The following is a 16,520-nucleotide window of genomic DNA, read 5'->3' on the forward strand; positions in this document are numbered from 1 at the left end:
ATGTGTTTCCAGTGAAAATGAGCGAGAGAAGATGTTAGTGACTCACACTCAGGGCGTAGGAGAAAATTCAAGAAAAATTATACGATAATATTTGTGCAGAGCAGAGCAGAGTGAGAAAAGAGCATTTATGCAAAGAATTCGGGGCTAGAAAGGATTACAGCACTCGAGAACACACGCATCACCATGGCAGACACTGCCAAAGACAAGGACGTCATCGACCAGGAGCCTGAGGAGGTGGAGGTGGAGGAGGAGGAGGAGACCACCACCACCACCACGACGACCAAGAAAACCTCCCAGTGGCACAAAACCCGCACCACCAAGGTACGCAAGTGGGAAATTCGGCAAGTGGGAAAGTGGGAAAGTGGTTGGGAAATTCGCCCCCGCCGCCTGTCAAGCTGACAAATGCCCGACGGATTGAAAGTTCCACTCGTCGTTGATATTTCCGAGAGAGCGTCATTGTGTCTTTAAGAAATTCTTGATATTTTTTTATTCGTGGGAAAGGGAAAACGTCTGGCGAAAGCATAAGCTAAAATGCTATTTTATTGGGGCTTCTGCTGAATTTCTTGCGGAAATAGTCACGAGATTTTAGAGAAAGCTATACCGCATTTCGCTTATCAACTTGAGCTGTAGAGAAAGATATCTCTATTAAATTACATTCATCAATCAAAGTTCGGAGTTATTTATAATACATTTGATAATACTGAGTACAAAAATATTTTTTTCACTTATACACAAACTTTTGCCGCAAGAAGGATAATTATTTAAAGCAAGGTCGCTATTCTGCTGCCTGGTTTATTCATCGATGGCTAATTAACTATGGCATTTAGTGACGCTTTTGCGCCTGGCTGAGTTCCCAAAAATAAACAAAAAGCGAGACACATTAATCACCATCGAGGCTGAGAATTTCCCCCAGGTCTCGGGTCTCGACTAATGTATGCACATACTTTCCCGGCGAGCAGGAAATTCTGGGAAGGAACAGCTCGACCACTAAAAGGGTTCCCAGTTTGAAAAGGCAGCAAGATGAAGCATTTCCAGGTCGCTGCGTTTGAGGAGCACTTCTGGGGGGACTGGGAGTTGTGGATGATGTGGAGGATGTGGGGGATAATCTTTTTGGGGCCGAGAATGGCCAGCCCACAATTGCCGTTTTGATTGTAGTCAGCCACATGGGATTCAATCTGGTGGTTTCGCTTGCCTTGCTTTCGAGGGAAAACCCTGGTGGCATAAATTACTTGTGGGGGGGTGGTAATTTGGGAGCTACTTAGATGTAAGAGATTCTGGGCCACCTGTCGCTACCGGAATTCAAAATGCTGAAGGAGCAATCAATCAAGCTGTAAAGTATTTATTAAACGATATTATGAGGTTTACCTGCCGCTGGTAAAATGCGGCAAAATTGAGGCAGCAAAATCACCTTCGCACTTCACACGTACATGTGGAAAACGACGGGCGGGAGCAGCTTACATATTTTTTTTAATAGCTTCATTGTTTCGCTTAACAGGATTTCATTTCACTTAATGTACCAACACTCTCACAAACACTCGGCTGCTCGGCAGCCATCACACCTCCCCCTTTATAACCACCCACCACCCACTTCCCACTTCCCACTCACCTCGCATTTTGTTTGCCGGCTTGCTTGTTTTTCCTTTGCCCAACGGCATTTTGGCACTGCCTTTCTCAAATCAGCACAAAAAAGAAAAAATAGGGAAAGGTACAGGAAAGGCGGGGGAAAATAGAAAGGGCAGGATGAAAGGAAAATAACATTCTCCAACTGACTCCAGCTGGCGCAGAGCAGTCCTATATATGAGCATTCCAACGGACTAGCGTTTATAAGTACACCTAAAGAAATCATTGCTCCCTTGACCCACAGCTGAAAAGGGTTTCCCCCACACAGTAAATAGAGAAAGTGTGATTTTCACAAACAACGAGCCTGGTTTACCTGCGAATTGTTCTCTGTGCATCGCCCGAATAGTTGACTTTTTATCCGCAGGTTTTCATGGCAGGCAGCAATCAGGGCGCAACAATAACAACAGCTACAGCAATCCACACACACACATCCGCTCTGTCGCTTTTTCCAGGCTTTTCCTTTTTCTTTTTTCCTTCGTTTTCCCCCGCTGCCACCCACTCCTCGCCTGACTTTCATCTCGGGGCTTTCCTTTGGAAAACACCGGGCAGAGTTTATCAGGCAAGTGGAAGTGAAGCAGTCAATGCAGTCGGCGGATCGATTCTGCAGCTTAAGCCATTAAAAAGTGCAGTAAACAGGAAATCACAAAAAAATGCAACAGTATAACAGCAGAAGTGAAATCCTGGATGAGCTCGATGGTGATACAAATATCCTTTAAGGAAGCCGGAGCAGAGCTTTTGATAGGTTTTTGAAATTGTGGCTTGTGGTCTTGTTAGTTGTAGCTGAAGGTTTGGAACTCTGTTTGCTTTAATAGCATTTTTAAATTAATTTAACAGCTTGCTTCAACATCATAATAGTTTGGAAATGGGATGAATTTATAATTATGCGCACAAAAGCTATTTAAGCTTGCACCTTTCGTTTCACGCCAAAAGTTTGAGTTTGATCCATCAAGCTAACTGCACTTAAGTGTGAATTTGATGATGATTTGCATATTTTATTGGGTTACATTTTAATTGATTTAAGAGTGCTCTTTAGCTCACATTTCCCACACTTTCCCCGTGTTTTCCATCTGCCCTTCCCTCGTCCTGCGACTCAGTTGCCACTTTAGCTGGAATCCCCCCTTGTCTCCTGTGTGTTAATTTCTTTAACAGTTTCTCGTTCTTCGTTTTATGCGTTTTGACGCGTCGCCTCCAAAGGCGCATTTCCCCCAACCAGAATGGCAACCTGAACGCCAACCATCTCGTAAACCGTTGGACAGGGAATTTTTATCTTTTAATTAAAAGCGATGCGATGCGACGCCGCACTTTCCCGGGGAAACCCGACTCCCGAGCAGGACTTGGCCCACTTGTGCACCTCTCGCATGAGGTGGGCATTAATTAAGCACTTTACGATTGTTTCCCATGTGGAAAGGCAGGAGGCACAAGGAGAGGGGAATGAAAATCCAAGCCAGGGACATAATGTGGAGGCTCCTCAGCAATTTTGTTTTATTGGCCGACTCCTAATATATAAATGTTTATATATGTAATAAAATAAATTATATGTTCTTCAAGTGGCTCGGCGCATGGCGGCAGCTGCTTTTCACTCATTTTGTGCAATTAACTTGGCCAGAAGAGGGAACAAAGGGGCTTCTGGGGATCATTAGGGTTCAGTCAAGAGGCTAATTGGCTGCTAGCTGCGAGCTGGGAGCTGTGAGCTGCTTTTGGCCTTTGGCCTTTCGAGGCTGCAAATTTCGAATGGGCGCAATAATCAGATAATAAGGCATTTTGTTCACAGAGGATATAGATTCTGGGAATTTCTGGCTTGCAGCACACATCTCTAATGTGCCAACACGCTTATGAATTTGATTTTATTCTGCTTTCCTATTGGTGGATTTTCCAGCATCCACTTTTGCATATAAATTACTTTAAATTGAATAAAACGCGGCAAACGTCGCAGATCTAAGCGACATTAAAAACTCATATATTAGGATTAAATTAGTCGCTATTTGTATTCTCTGCTATTCTTAGCTGAATTAGTAAAATATAACGCATTATTTTTTTTAAACTTAAATTATATGTTCAAAACTACTTTACATATTGCCCCTTGTAAATATATAAATATCTTTTAAGACATAAATTTGTCTAGACAAATTAAACAAACCAGAACATATTCTATCAATTCCATTTTCACCAACAGGAATTTAACCAAGTTTAAACTATAAGTAAATTCAGTTTGGATGTTTTTCAATCGGATTTTGACACATTTTTCTGGTAATTTGGCCAAATTGATTCGATAAGGCATTTAAATTATGGCTAAAAATACTAGAATGGCCATTTGTCTGTTTAATTATTTGTTTATTAGAGAAATCGTTCATCTATGAAATATTTACATATATAGCAGATAAATAAACTAATTTGCCTCTTTTGTTTGCACTCTCTTTGCAGGTAAGCAATTTTCCTTTGCCGATCATATCCACGCCCAAATTCTAGTATTTCCGAGTAAGTTTGGGATTCATTCATATAAACAAACACGGATCCATCCATTCATACACTCGCTCCATTGTTTGCTACTTCAACTCGATTCCGCGGAGCGATCAGATGGAAATATTTCGAATTAGCTATACACATTTCGGCTGGCCAAGTTAACACAGCTGGGAAAAGAGCGAAAGAGCGATGCGATGCGATTCTATTCGATTCGAAAATAAGACACAGACACCAGTGTAGATGGCGTATATACATGTGATTGTGCATGAACAAGCAGTTATAAATAATTTCTGGCAAAAAATCAGCAACTTTTTCCGTTGATCTCCAAGTATAGAGCGTTGGCACGCTGCCAAAGCGAATTGCGCATACGCCGTGTGGTCCATTCCTATTTTCCTAACAGTGTGTTTGTCTGTGTGTGTTAGTTTGGGTGTTGGTGTAGGCATGTGTGTATTAGTTTACATGTGTGTGTGGTTGTTCGCTCCCCATGTTTTCTCTGGAGAAACAAACATCTCTTTCGATCTCTGATTCTAAGGGAGCTGCGATGAAGACTTCTCTTTTGTTTGATGGTTTATTTTGATAGTCCACCAGTTTTCCCTCACTCAGCTGATGGGTCAGGGAAGTGGGTGGTCCAGAGGGGCGGGATAGTCCCTCCCCCTTCCCCCTTAGCTGTCCACGCTGCCAAATTGTTTGTCAGCTTCTCACATTTTCACATCGCATTTTCAGCACATTTGTTTTTTCTCTCAGCCGTGGCTGCTGATTTTCTTGGTGATTCTGTTGTGGCATGGCTCATTAATTTGCGTCTAATTAGTTTTGATTTTCGTTTGTCAATTGGGTGGAACAAGGACTCATTTTCCTCATTCCCCTTCCCTCTTACCACCTACCTCTGCCCACCCCCTCAATTTCCGCGCATCGTTTTCCTCAGCTGACTTGACTTTGGCAAAGAACTTGTCGCTGCACAGATCAAAGTGGGCAGGCGAATGACACAAAATAAATATTAAATAAATATTAAATAAATGGCGCGGCGCGAGTTGTTGTCCGCTTTCCCCATATAGCCATATAGCCGTTCTGATTTTCCCGCATTTTCCGCTCTTGCGAGTGCTTTCCCGACCTTCGACAGCTGTCGGCCAATGCCAAGTGAAAAATTGACTGTCGGCTGTCTTAAGCGATTTTCGATGGCAGATCTCGCCATAAATCCAACTCGCATCCTCAATATCTTTCTATTTACCCTATTTTTCTGAGTATATACCTATGACGAATAAGATTTACTATTATGCTAGAATCAGCAGCAATTAGAAGTGATTTCTTCCTGTGTACATGCTTCGCATCAATTTCCCATTCGTTGCGTTCCATTTGTTGACCAAATTTGGTCAAGGCGCAGTTCATTGTAATGCAATAAAATTCGCCAACGAGACCAGCGACAATAACAATAACAAAAATCCATTTCCCTGGCATTTCAACTGCACCCCCTTGCCAATCCCCCCCGCCATCCCCCTGGCATCCAGATTCACTGCGCCTCTGGTCTTTGTTCTTGTTGCTCGTCAGGTCCGCTGGTCTTTTGAAAGCTCAGACATCTTGGCATGCAATAAAAACAAACCCCAGAAGGAAAAGGGAAAAGTAAAAGGCAGCAAAAATGCAGTGGCCCCGGAAAATTCATGGCGGGGAGGGAGAGGGGGGCGAGGCGCAAGCTTGTTGCATACAAGGAAAATAAAGCAGATGGGAAAACAGGCAGGAAGGGTGGGCTCTGCTTTTTGCATTCTGGACGAGAGCCAAAAGTTTTGTCCGAGGACCCAGTGACATGACAAGCGGTTTGTGCCTTCCTTGCCTTTCCCGCTCCTTAGAGCTAAATGGCTGAAATAATGTATTCATTTCTCCTCATGCCAATTGCCCGATGCCATTTAACACTTCCTCGAGGGGCCGCAAACTGAAAATGGGAACGTTAATGGACTGGTCACTCAATTCGCCGAAATGGACGAGCCCAGGGGGCTAAACAAGCCATGGCAGGCAGGCCCGGTGGGGTCAACCTCAACCTCGATTACGGATGCTAAAAGGGAAAAGGAATCCCAGATGATCCTGTGGGATGACTGCATTGCAAATGAGGTGCAGCTATCCTCATGGTTTGCCTTGGTTACTTGAATATTTCAAGGGAATAGCAAATGAACTAAATCTGGTAACCGCTTGTCATCTCTTCTGAATAATTGCACTTGATGAAATAATTGCACTTGATGAAATATATTCACTTGATGAAATATCTTCCCCTGATGAAAAATCTCAACTTGATTAAATAATAAAAAACGTATGAATCCAATCATTTCTGCCCCAATTAAATGCACAAGTTCACTTCCTTTCGCCAAAGAACATTTATCTGCTTTATTTTATTTATTCGACTTTCGTTTTAATTGTTCAAATCTAACTACAAGTTCGATACAATTAAGGGGCTTAATATGTTTTTTTATTTTGGGCTGCTTAGCACTTATCGATCGACAACTAAGACTATTATTGTTCGGAATGTATATATCATATATCTAAGTATGTATAGTGGAGTATATAACCGTACTCGTAAAATGTTCCTCTATAATGGATTTTCGTTTAGATGTAAAACTTTATAACTTTCGATTAATACATTTTGATTCTCCTTCGATATGAATGTGTGTGTGTGTGTTAGTGCGTGGCGAGTTCAGATTTAATTTCAATTTAAATTTTTAGCGAAACCCCTCGAAAAACTCTGGGCAAACTTGGCCCACATCCGCTTAGAGAGCTGCGAGCGTTTGATGAAACTTTAATTTCCATTTGGACACACTGACAGCAATCAAGTTAAACTGCCCCGGCAAGAGTTAAATGCCGCCTCCCCTCTCACACGCCCCCTTTTCCGACCCCTTCTCCGCCCCCTTTTCCAGGCCCATTGTAAAGTTTCAATGCCCGCTTGCAAACGGGGTCAAGTGTGTGTATGCCCCTCGAGGACCCAAGTGCTCAGGCTCAAAAGAAAACAATAAAACGCGCTGCGGCGTGCCAAAAGGAAAAACAACCGAACAACCGAAAAATATGAAAGCTACAGAAGCCAGCAGAGAAATATAGAAAGAAAAACACAACGTTCAATGCTCGAACAAAACGCAACCCAAAAAGGCTGAAACTCAGCCGCCTCGAGTGCGGCAAGAAATCGATAGAAAAAACGAGAAAAGAAATAAAAAACAAGGAGCAAAAGTGAGGCCGACACTTTTCAATTGTCGGGAAATTAAAACAGCCCATTTAAAGCTTAATCTCTGCGCAGGCAGTGAAAATTGAAAATGAAAATCTCTCGGTGTCACATTCAATGCATTACTTTAACAACAGCATGTGAATTAATTTTGATGCTGTTGGATAATAGCAAAAAGCAAAAAAAAAAGACTATAATGAAAGACAAACAACGAGGTGGCAGCAAAGAGTTCAATGAAAAGAGTTCAGCAAAAAATGATGAAATTAATTTCTGCTTTTCATTCGCTTCCTCTAGCGGTGGCCACTATGCTGAATTCTTTAGCTCCTGCTGCTGCGGATTTTTCGGTGGTTTTTCCTTGCCATTTCCCGTGGCGACTTGCCGCTGCGTGAAACTTTCTTTATGCATGCAGTCGAAAAAAAGGCGACAATGTCAGTTGCTCGGGTATATTAAAAACTCCGAGTAACTCGACAATGCGCCACAGAAATATTGTTAAAGGTGTCCAAAAGTGGCAAACCAAATTCTTTAAGAAATCCAAAAAACCACCGGATTTCGCTGCATACTTTCAGACACCTTGAATATTTTCCGAAATAGAAATCAAATGAAAAAGTGCAGTTTGATAACTGAGTGTTTGTGTTGCGATAACACCTAAACAACACATTGTGTCTGAAACCCACTTTAATGATTTTTCCGCTCGGTGTATCCATGTGTCTCAGTGGCGGTCGTGTGTAGTGGTGTACAGTGGTGTGTAGTGGTGTGTGGCGCGCATTGTGCACTCCCAAGACTACCGTTACTAATTAGCGCGCAACCTAGTTTAACAGTTCTTCGAGGGTTTATCTTCCGCCCGCGGTGATCCCCCCTGATCCCCCCCCCTCTTGCCACCCATTTCCCCTGGATTTCCACTGGATTTCCCGCCTATTCCCTGCGCTTTTTCCCACTTTTCTCACTCAACTGCGAGTTGAACCCAGTCGAGTTCCTTTTCTTATTAAATGGAAACCGCCGCGACTTGACTTGTAGCCTTTGCTTTTGTAGCGTCTTCATTTCGCCGCCCTCTTTTCCCCTCAAGGGTGCACCGGAAGAAAAGATGATATCTTGGACCTATTACGTTATAATGCTACTATTTACTTAAATGCCCATTAATCAAGTTAACTCTTACTGAGCCTATTTCGTTGTAAAAACGAATATGGAGCTAATGGCTGACACAGTCTCTACACAAGTATGCTTTATGCGATATATTTTGCTTAGATATATTCGATAATGTTATATATTCGTTAGTTGCTTCACTAGAATGAGTTTTCATTGTTCGACAAGCATTATTCCCGGTGTCTTTGCTGGTGGAGCTTGTCTCCTTTCTAGACAAATATAATTTCATTGCGCTCCGCTTTGTGGGGCGACGGCTGGCGTTGGAAGGCGTAAACGTTGACGATTAACTGCGCCATGAAAATGAAGCAAAATAAAACGATTAGAACTAAATACAGAAAGATATCGCGCAGCATCGCTGGGGGTTTGCGGGTTGAGCGGGGGGTGGGGCTCTTTACTCGGGCAGAGGCCAAAGCTCCAGACTCCGGCTGACTCCAGATGTCATGGCTCCTCGGCTGAGTTTCCCGCTGTTGCTTTTCCGGCTGCCCCGCGTCTCATTGCCTCATTACGCTCGTGCGAATGGGAAATGGGCAACGGAGGCGGAGGTGGCGCTGGATGTGGATTATGTGGAACCAGCTGCAATGAAAAGCGGAAGGGGAAATCGTGAGTGAAAAGCAGATGGATATAACGGCCAGATTATTCATATACCTCCATCACGCACGCCTCGCAAAAAAAAAAGAATACAGAACCAGCAAAGGAAACCCCAGTAGATAGAAACGTATCATGAATGAGTGACAGCTTCAAACTAGATGGCTACAGATACTCTTCCCCAAGTCCTACTTACTTCCCTAACTTATAAATCAAATATATCTATGGATTCCGTACTGGAGAAGGCAGTGAAAAATATATGGTATTGACAGATTTAAAATCCGTAAAAATTTCTGCACTACCTCCTTATATTTATTAATGATAAACTGCCCAGGAAATATAGTTTTAATGCAGCGCATCCAGCAGAGTGATTTATCAAAATTATGGCCACAAGGTTACGGAAAAATCTGAGAAAAAGATAAAGAAAGTGCGCCGCACAAAGGATTATCTCTGGACAAGGAGCAGTCCGTTGCCTGGTTTCCTTGCGTCCTGCTCCCTGGTGGATTGCATGCTGCTCTCAATCTTTCTTTTTCGCCCAGCTGCCTGCTGGCAACACGAAAAGTTCTGTCCCCGCATTTTCCCACCCGCGACTTTGCGACACAGGGAACAGCACACAAATTACGCATACGCCGCGTGGGCCGTCGAAAGGGATAAGGATATAAGGGGATAAGAGCGAGAGGGAATGGAAGATGGATTCAAGGATGCGTTGCACAATTGCATTCCTTGTTGCCAGATGCCACTGATGTTTTTTTGCGCCCCCCCTTGTTGCGCATTTGTACTCGGCATGTTGCCCAATATGTTGGCAAAAATGAGGAAAAGGAAAAGGAAAGGGCTCATAGCTCGCAGTACGTGGCATGGAAATTAAACACATTAAATTTAAACTGAGCCGCCACAAAGGGAATTAGATTTCCAGATTTAAATGGCAAGTGGGAAATGGAAGTGGAAGTGGAAGTGGAAAAGGCGAGGTTTCCACATGAGCAACATGTGCTCCAAATGCATGCCACTCGACCCGACCCTTTGACCTGCCCCTCGGAATTCCCCCCTTGAAAGCCTCTCTCTGCATTCTCAACTTCCACTCGAATCCACTCGAAACGCTCTCAATTAGTGGGGAAATAATTTAAGCCAAATTGGAATTCAGTTGCGAAAAAATGTTCAAAATCTACGGGTAAAACTAAAAGCTGTAGCCACCAACACCTGAAAATATTGCAGTTTTTGACCCGAACTTAATGCAGATAATTTAATTTAGATAGACTTTTGTCCTATACACACTCACAAAATAATTATGGGAACTTTATAATTTATATAAGTGGAATCCACACCAAAAAATAATCCTGCTGTTTTAATGTACGTTTCATTTCGCGAAGTGCACCTACTCCCTTTTCATTCAAAAAACGGTATGCGGTCATGAGATTTTGAACTGCATTCCTGGACTGAAAGGCAAACTGCGAACTGCAAACTGCAAACTGCCAACTGCAATCATCAGGCATTCGGCGACCTGGAACGGACATCGCAGCTGGAAGCCAAACCCTTTTGCCGCCCCAAAAGTCCTGGGGTCCCTTTCAATTAAACGCTTATCGCGTTCGAGGCAGTCGCTGAATAAGTTTTGGTCCTCGACCCCTGCAATTCTCCGCCCCATGGCCCATGGCCCATGTCCTGTGTTCTACGTCCTACGTCCTATGTCCTATGTCCTGCGTTCGCCGGAAAGAAGAAAAACAATTTTGAAAGGACGCTGCCACATTCCATGGCTCGCACATCATTAGGCCGACTTTGGAGCGGAGGAGGGGCGGCACTTGAAACAAAGCGAAGCGCATCAAAGATTATGAAACTCATTAAAAAAGTTTCGGCGGGGGCAACAAATCTAGCAAGCTGAGGAATGTGACGCAGCTGCCACGGCCCCCTTTTCAGCCATAACTTAAGGTCAGCGGGAAAATGGAAATAAAAGAAAAGGGCCTGGGAGGTGAAAGTCGGAGGGGTGGTGAAGAAGTTGATAGCAAATGGCCATTGGGATTTGTTTTTCCTTAAGCTGTTTATTTTTAGCCTCCAGGCTAGGAAAAATGAGAGAAGAATCCAAGTAAAAAGCACACGCTTAGTTCGGCACCACAGAAATACAACTAAATGAGATTTTATTGGACCCAACAACTTGTTAGTTATCTTATTATATTTTCAATTCATTTTAATTTCACTCTCAAGCGGAATCATCTGCAAAACTTTATTTATTGCTCTGTGGTCACATGCCATTAAACTTGCCTAACAGCACTATTATTTCGGTCGCAGTTGTGCAGTAAAACAGTAAAAACGTAGTAAATAAAACCAAACGACTACGTGATACCCCCTAATAAACGGGTCCCCGGGGAAGGCACAACTTGCAGCCTGTTGCGTGGAGCGGAAAAGTGTGTGTGTGTCTCCTCTTGGATTTTCGAGTGCTTCATAAATTAGATGTCAAAGCCGAAGGATCAAACACCCATGGCAACTTGGCAGCACGCACACGTGTGTCCTGTTTTTTGTGTGCGTGCGTGTGTGTGTGTGGAAAAGGGTCAAAGGTTGTCAAAGGAGCTGGGGGCAGGCAAGAATTTGTGCCGCTGGCGAAAGTTTGGCGGCGCCTGGCAAACTTATTAAAGAGTTCGAAGCCAAACAAATTGGCAAGGCGGAAAAGGGAAAACTTGCCGAGCCATTGCGGCCATTAATTTTCACTGGCGGCGCACACGAAATGCAAATGAAACTTTGCACAGGAATGCTGAATGTTGGCAGTCAGTCAGTCGGTCGGTCGGTCGGTGAGTCAAGAAGGGGCCACAAAAGTCAATGAAGTGTTAAATGTCCTGCGGTGTTTCGGTGTTATCCTTATGTTGCCACACACACACACACGTGTCCAATTTCCGCGGGTTTCATTTGCATTTCTGCGTGCCTGGCGTCCATAAGTGCCCATAGTCTGCTGTGTAAAAAAGTTTCGCAGTCATATAATTAAAACAAAAAGCAACAATGGCATAAATCACAAGCAGCGGCCTCTGCAGCTTCATTCATGAGTCTTCTGGCCGGGATTCCATTCATGGCCAAATACTCGCAGCTCACGCACTTTTATGAGCAACATTATGTCCCTCCGACCGCCGGAAAAAAAAGGATATACACGTTACCAATTTATGCTGAGCCGCTCGTAAACTGCCCAAAAAGGCAAAAACTCCACTAACGAGCCAAGGCGTAAACTCTTTTTGCCCTTAGTTTCTTTTCATATCACTTCACTTGCAATTCTTTTCGGTTCAACGCTGCGTATGCGTGATATTTCGTCGTTGGCGCTTTGCCTTTTCGCTTTTCCCGACTTTCCCAAAAGTCGCGTTGTTTTCAGTTCGACGTTGCTGACGCGACTCGTGCATTCAGGCGATGGAAGCCGCTTCTTATAGCGGTTCGTGGCTCCGGCTCCGGCTTCGTCCTTTATCCTTCGTCCTGCGTCGGCAAACCTCACCAGTTGAGCCTCGCTTCGGCTGGCCACTCGGCTCAGCGCTCGTCCTGTCGGCCGGAAATTGTCGTTCAACAAATGCAAAGAGTTCTCAGTCAACAGGCAGAAAAACAAGAAACAAGTGGACGACGGCGAAGGCGTTGCACATCCTGTCACATCCTTCTGAAATGGTGATCCTGTCGAAATTACTTGCAGGAGTCCAAACAGCGGAATTCAGTGCTTTTCTTGCAACGAAACATGCAGATGGATTATGAAAAGCCTAAATTGCCTCCGAATAATATTCAGGACACAGATATTTTTAATGTAATCGCATATATCATATCGATCTGTCGGGCAATGGAAGGCCTACCGCAACTTGCCCCCAAATTGTGTCTTGTTTGCGCCGCCTTGCGCCCTGTCATGTTTATACTGCCAGCCGCATCATAAGGCAAACATTTTAATTTGGCATGGCCTGTAGTGCCACGCCCCCACAAACATACACCGCCCACGCCGACGCAGGGGAGCACAAATATTGACACTCCACTAAGCCGGCAGGCAAACCAAGGCTGACCAAAAGAAACGTTGACACCCCCTATATCTTTCTGCAGATCCTTCGCTGATGACGCCAATCATGTTCTCGGCTCTGGGCGAACAGGGGCGTGGGGGAAGGGGGTTTCCCTGCCGTCAGTTGGCGTGACAAGCAAGACTTTAGACTTACAGGATGCCGTGAAATGAGGGCCAGAGGGAGGGGTAGATGGAGGGAGGGGAGGGAGGGGGGCTGAGCAGACTTCGGCACAGTTTGTTATTATTTAAATCAGGAAGTCGACGAAATTTCCTGTGCCAGTGGGGCATGGCCAACAAATTGGCAGCTGACTTCCGCAGTCGAGTCAATTAAATTTTCCCTTTAAGTGATTTCTGTCGCCATCAAATGTCGCAGCTTCCTTCATCTCCTTTTTCCAGATTTCCCCGCTGGTTTCCCATCCATTTCCCCACCCTCCACTCCTCTCCTCTAATGAGAAATCGATGTGTTGTAATTTGTTCAAATCCAATTTCGGCGTACGGCCGCTAACCGTAGTCCTGGAGTCCGGAGTCCAGAGTCCGGACAAAGCACCTGGCCCCCAATCGTCACGGTATCCTGCAAGAACACTGAAAAAAACAACAAAATATATAAATAAGTGTTGGCAATAAGTCAAAAGAAATCATTTGTCTAATGAAATTAGGCTATTGGGAACGCAAAATATACTCATTCATAATACAATACTTACAATATTCCATAGCAGAAACATTTTTTAACTAAACTTAGTTGCTTACAATTTGCACTAGGATATTCTCTCAGTGCACGTGGAGGACCGTTTTAATGAGTTTTTATTGCGCTTCAGGTGCTTTGATTGCTGCGATTTTTAACTTGATTTACGCGAGTTTAGTGAGCGAGTGCGGGGCGCCCTCCACTATTGATTTTTCAATTAAGCCGGCCCCCCCTCGATAAAAACCCCCTCTCCCCCCTCCGCAGCTGAAGCCGCCGTACTCCCCAATGCATTTTGCATGTTTTTCGCGTGTTGCCGGCGTTTGTTTTGTGAGAAAGCCGCCGAGGAAGGACTGTCTTTTGTGGCAAGTTTTATGCGCCGCATCCTGTGCACAAATAGCAGGTAGGGTAGGGGGGCAGGGGGCCAGGGGTGTAATGTAGGGGGGCTCCACTGTACCGAGGGAGGGTGACTTGTATACGCCATACCGCGTTGTAGCGCAATTTATGCGGTAATTGCTTTTTTAAGCGCTTCGCATTTATCTTTTCGACACAAGTGAAATGAGTTTCTGCCTCCTTTGCGTGCCTTTTGTCGATTTGCCAAACCAGTAGCAGCAGCAACAACAACAATGAGGGCGGCAATAAGGATAGCAGCCTGCAAGGATATCAGCAACAACAAGAACAACAACAACTAGCGGCTGAAACCTCCTGTCACAATGCCAGCGAAAGCCAAAAAAAGAATGCTCAACTACTTACAATGGCATTTTTATGACGTCTTCTATTTGTCTGCGCATCACGTTCTGCCCCACAGCCACGCCCCCTGACCCCTGCACTGCGCGAAAAATGTTACTGAAATCGTTCAAAAGAAGTCTTTCGTTGTTTATTTCCAAAAATTTGGAAAAGAAGCTTCTATATTTCTTATATCAAATACTTAAACCCAATTATTTGTACATTTCATTCAATATACTTATATTATTATTATCATTACAAATATGGAATATATTATTCACCGTGTAGGTAACCCACTATAGCCCCTTGACAAGTATCTTCTGTTATTGTTGTTCATGGAAATACCGCGAAAGTTTTCCCGCGTCCTTTGATCCCTCCGCCGTCCCCCTCGCCCATCAACCTAATTAATTTAACGCAATTCGCTCAAAAATTACACAAGAAAAGTTGATAAAAAGAAACGAGAATGAAAATGATATGCAGGGCGGAAAATGGCGCATCTGGATTCCAGGGACCAGCCGCTTGATTTATGGCGTGCATCTGGTTAATTTTAATTTTATGTTCTGCCCATAAAAATTACCCGTATGGAAATTTGTCATTTTAGGTTTCAGCGAAATTGGGTTTTCCGGGGGAGCAGGTAACGCGCTGTGTTGGAAAGGCTATTTTCCAGTCTATAATTCGTAATTATAATAGCCAAGAAATATATTCTTTCCTTATTCTGCATTCAAAGTAATTAATGTTAAATTTATTGGGTTTTAAAACTTTTGAAATTCCAGTTGCCCTAAAACTTTGCCGCTCATCTGCAGCAGCTGCTCTCAAACTGTAAGCTGCAGATCGTTTAATTCTCTCTTCTCTCACACCATTCTCTTTTAGTAAAATATATTTTTCAAATTTACTTGGTAAACAGTATAGTTTATCATATGTCCTTAAAAAGATTAAATCCAGCATTGACTTACTATGTTTTAAATCATAGTCCAATTTTTTTGTTTTAAAATTTGCAAGTAAAAAATATTGTTGAAGCATACGGTCATACTGCTGAGCTCGAATTCGAAGTGTGCGCCTAGTAGGACCGTGCAGCAGTTGTAGTAAAATCCCAACCTCCCTAATTCGCCAGTTATTTCTCGAGTTATCCCAACGGCCACACTTCGATGTTCTCACCTTAGTGCCATTCCAATTTTGTATTTTATTAAACTAGTTACAATTAAACAATTGCGCTGGCTGCAAATTGTTTGTGCGATCCGAGCGATAAGAGTATTCCAAAAACCACGCGGGTTTCTGTCAACAAAAGTGGTTTCAAACGGTTTTCCGTGTGTCACGCCCAAAAATCAACGGCGAAAAATTCTAGTGCGTGTCAAAAAACCAAATACAGTGCAATAACAACAACAAAGGGCAGCTAACGGTGAACCGAACGCTCAAACAAACAGCCACAACAACAACAAGCAGCCACAACATGGAGGTTAGTAGTGTTGCAATTGTTGCTGCCGCTCAAGTGTCTAAATTGTTTTTCATTGATGTTGTTTTTTTTCTCTGTGGCTGTTTGCCTTGAATGATTTCATTTCATTAATTTAATTTTTGTTTGCTTCGAGTTTTCTCTCCCTCTCTTTTTCGCCGATTACGTCAGTTTTGGCTCTCTTTCGAGTTCGTTCTGGAGTTTGCGCTCTCTTCGCTCTCTTTTTCGGCATTCAACTTCAAACCCTTTCCGCACCGCTTTCCCTCCCTCCGCCTATTTATTGATTCCCCGTCCCATTAATAAATTCATATATTTAATAGCTGTTATTATGTCATCGCTTTCTTTTTGGAAACTTTTGTTTTGTGTCTCGATTTCGGCATATTTAGCATTTTTACATAATATCGAGCTAAATTCCCTTATCGCGCTGAAACAGCTGTTTTATATTCGTTTACCGCTATTTCGACCACTTATCTACCCTCTCCCGTATCGAGTTACTCATTTCCCAGCAATGACGCTATAGATATCGACCATCCACCATTCGAGATTGCAAATCCTCCGAAAACTTGTGATAGATTATCTTTGTTCTACTATCTCAAATAACATTATGATCATTATAATAATGCGATATGATACAGAATATAATGGACAGCTCTTAGTTTCTGTAGTCGCATTATGAATTTTG

General features: G+C 43.5%; 2 protein-coding genes across 13 annotated transcripts in view; one reads left to right on the forward strand and one right to left on the reverse strand.

The window, feature by feature from the left end:
* LOC122622485 (tropomodulin) overlaps nucleotides 1-16,520 on the forward strand; it is a 47,911-nt gene that overhangs the window by 16,259 nt on the left and 15,132 nt on the right. For 2 of the 12 annotated variants that reach the window (XM_043800948.1, XM_043800949.1), the window contains exon 1: nucleotides 169-321. The exons of 8 other annotated variants lie outside the window; for them this stretch is intronic. In XM_043800948.1, the coding sequence (XP_043656883.1) occupies nucleotides 184-321 (138 nt within the window). In that variant the 5' untranslated portion in view covers nucleotides 169-183. Of the gene's footprint in view, nucleotides 1-50; nucleotides 322-15,534; nucleotides 15,845-16,520 lie in introns of those variants that run through there. 2 more of the 12 variants (XM_043800941.1, XM_043800943.1) reach the window with 2 other exon arrangements.
* LOC122622487 lies at nucleotides 8,446-12,198 on the reverse strand. The gene is made up of 2 exons (XM_043800950.1): nucleotides 12,124-12,198; nucleotides 8,446-8,983 (listed from the first exon to the last, which is right to left on the reverse strand). The coding sequence occupies exon 2, from the start codon at nucleotides 8,761-8,763 to the stop codon at nucleotides 8,620-8,622; it is 144 nt and encodes a 47-aa protein (XP_043656885.1). The 5' UTR covers nucleotides 8,764-8,983; nucleotides 12,124-12,198; the 3' UTR covers nucleotides 8,446-8,619.

The sequence above is a fragment of the Drosophila teissieri genome, chromosome 3R (genome assembly GCF_016746235.2).
Source record: "Drosophila teissieri strain GT53w chromosome 3R, Prin_Dtei_1.1, whole genome shotgun sequence".
Taxonomy (NCBI): domain Eukaryota; kingdom Metazoa; phylum Arthropoda; class Insecta; order Diptera; family Drosophilidae; genus Drosophila; species Drosophila teissieri.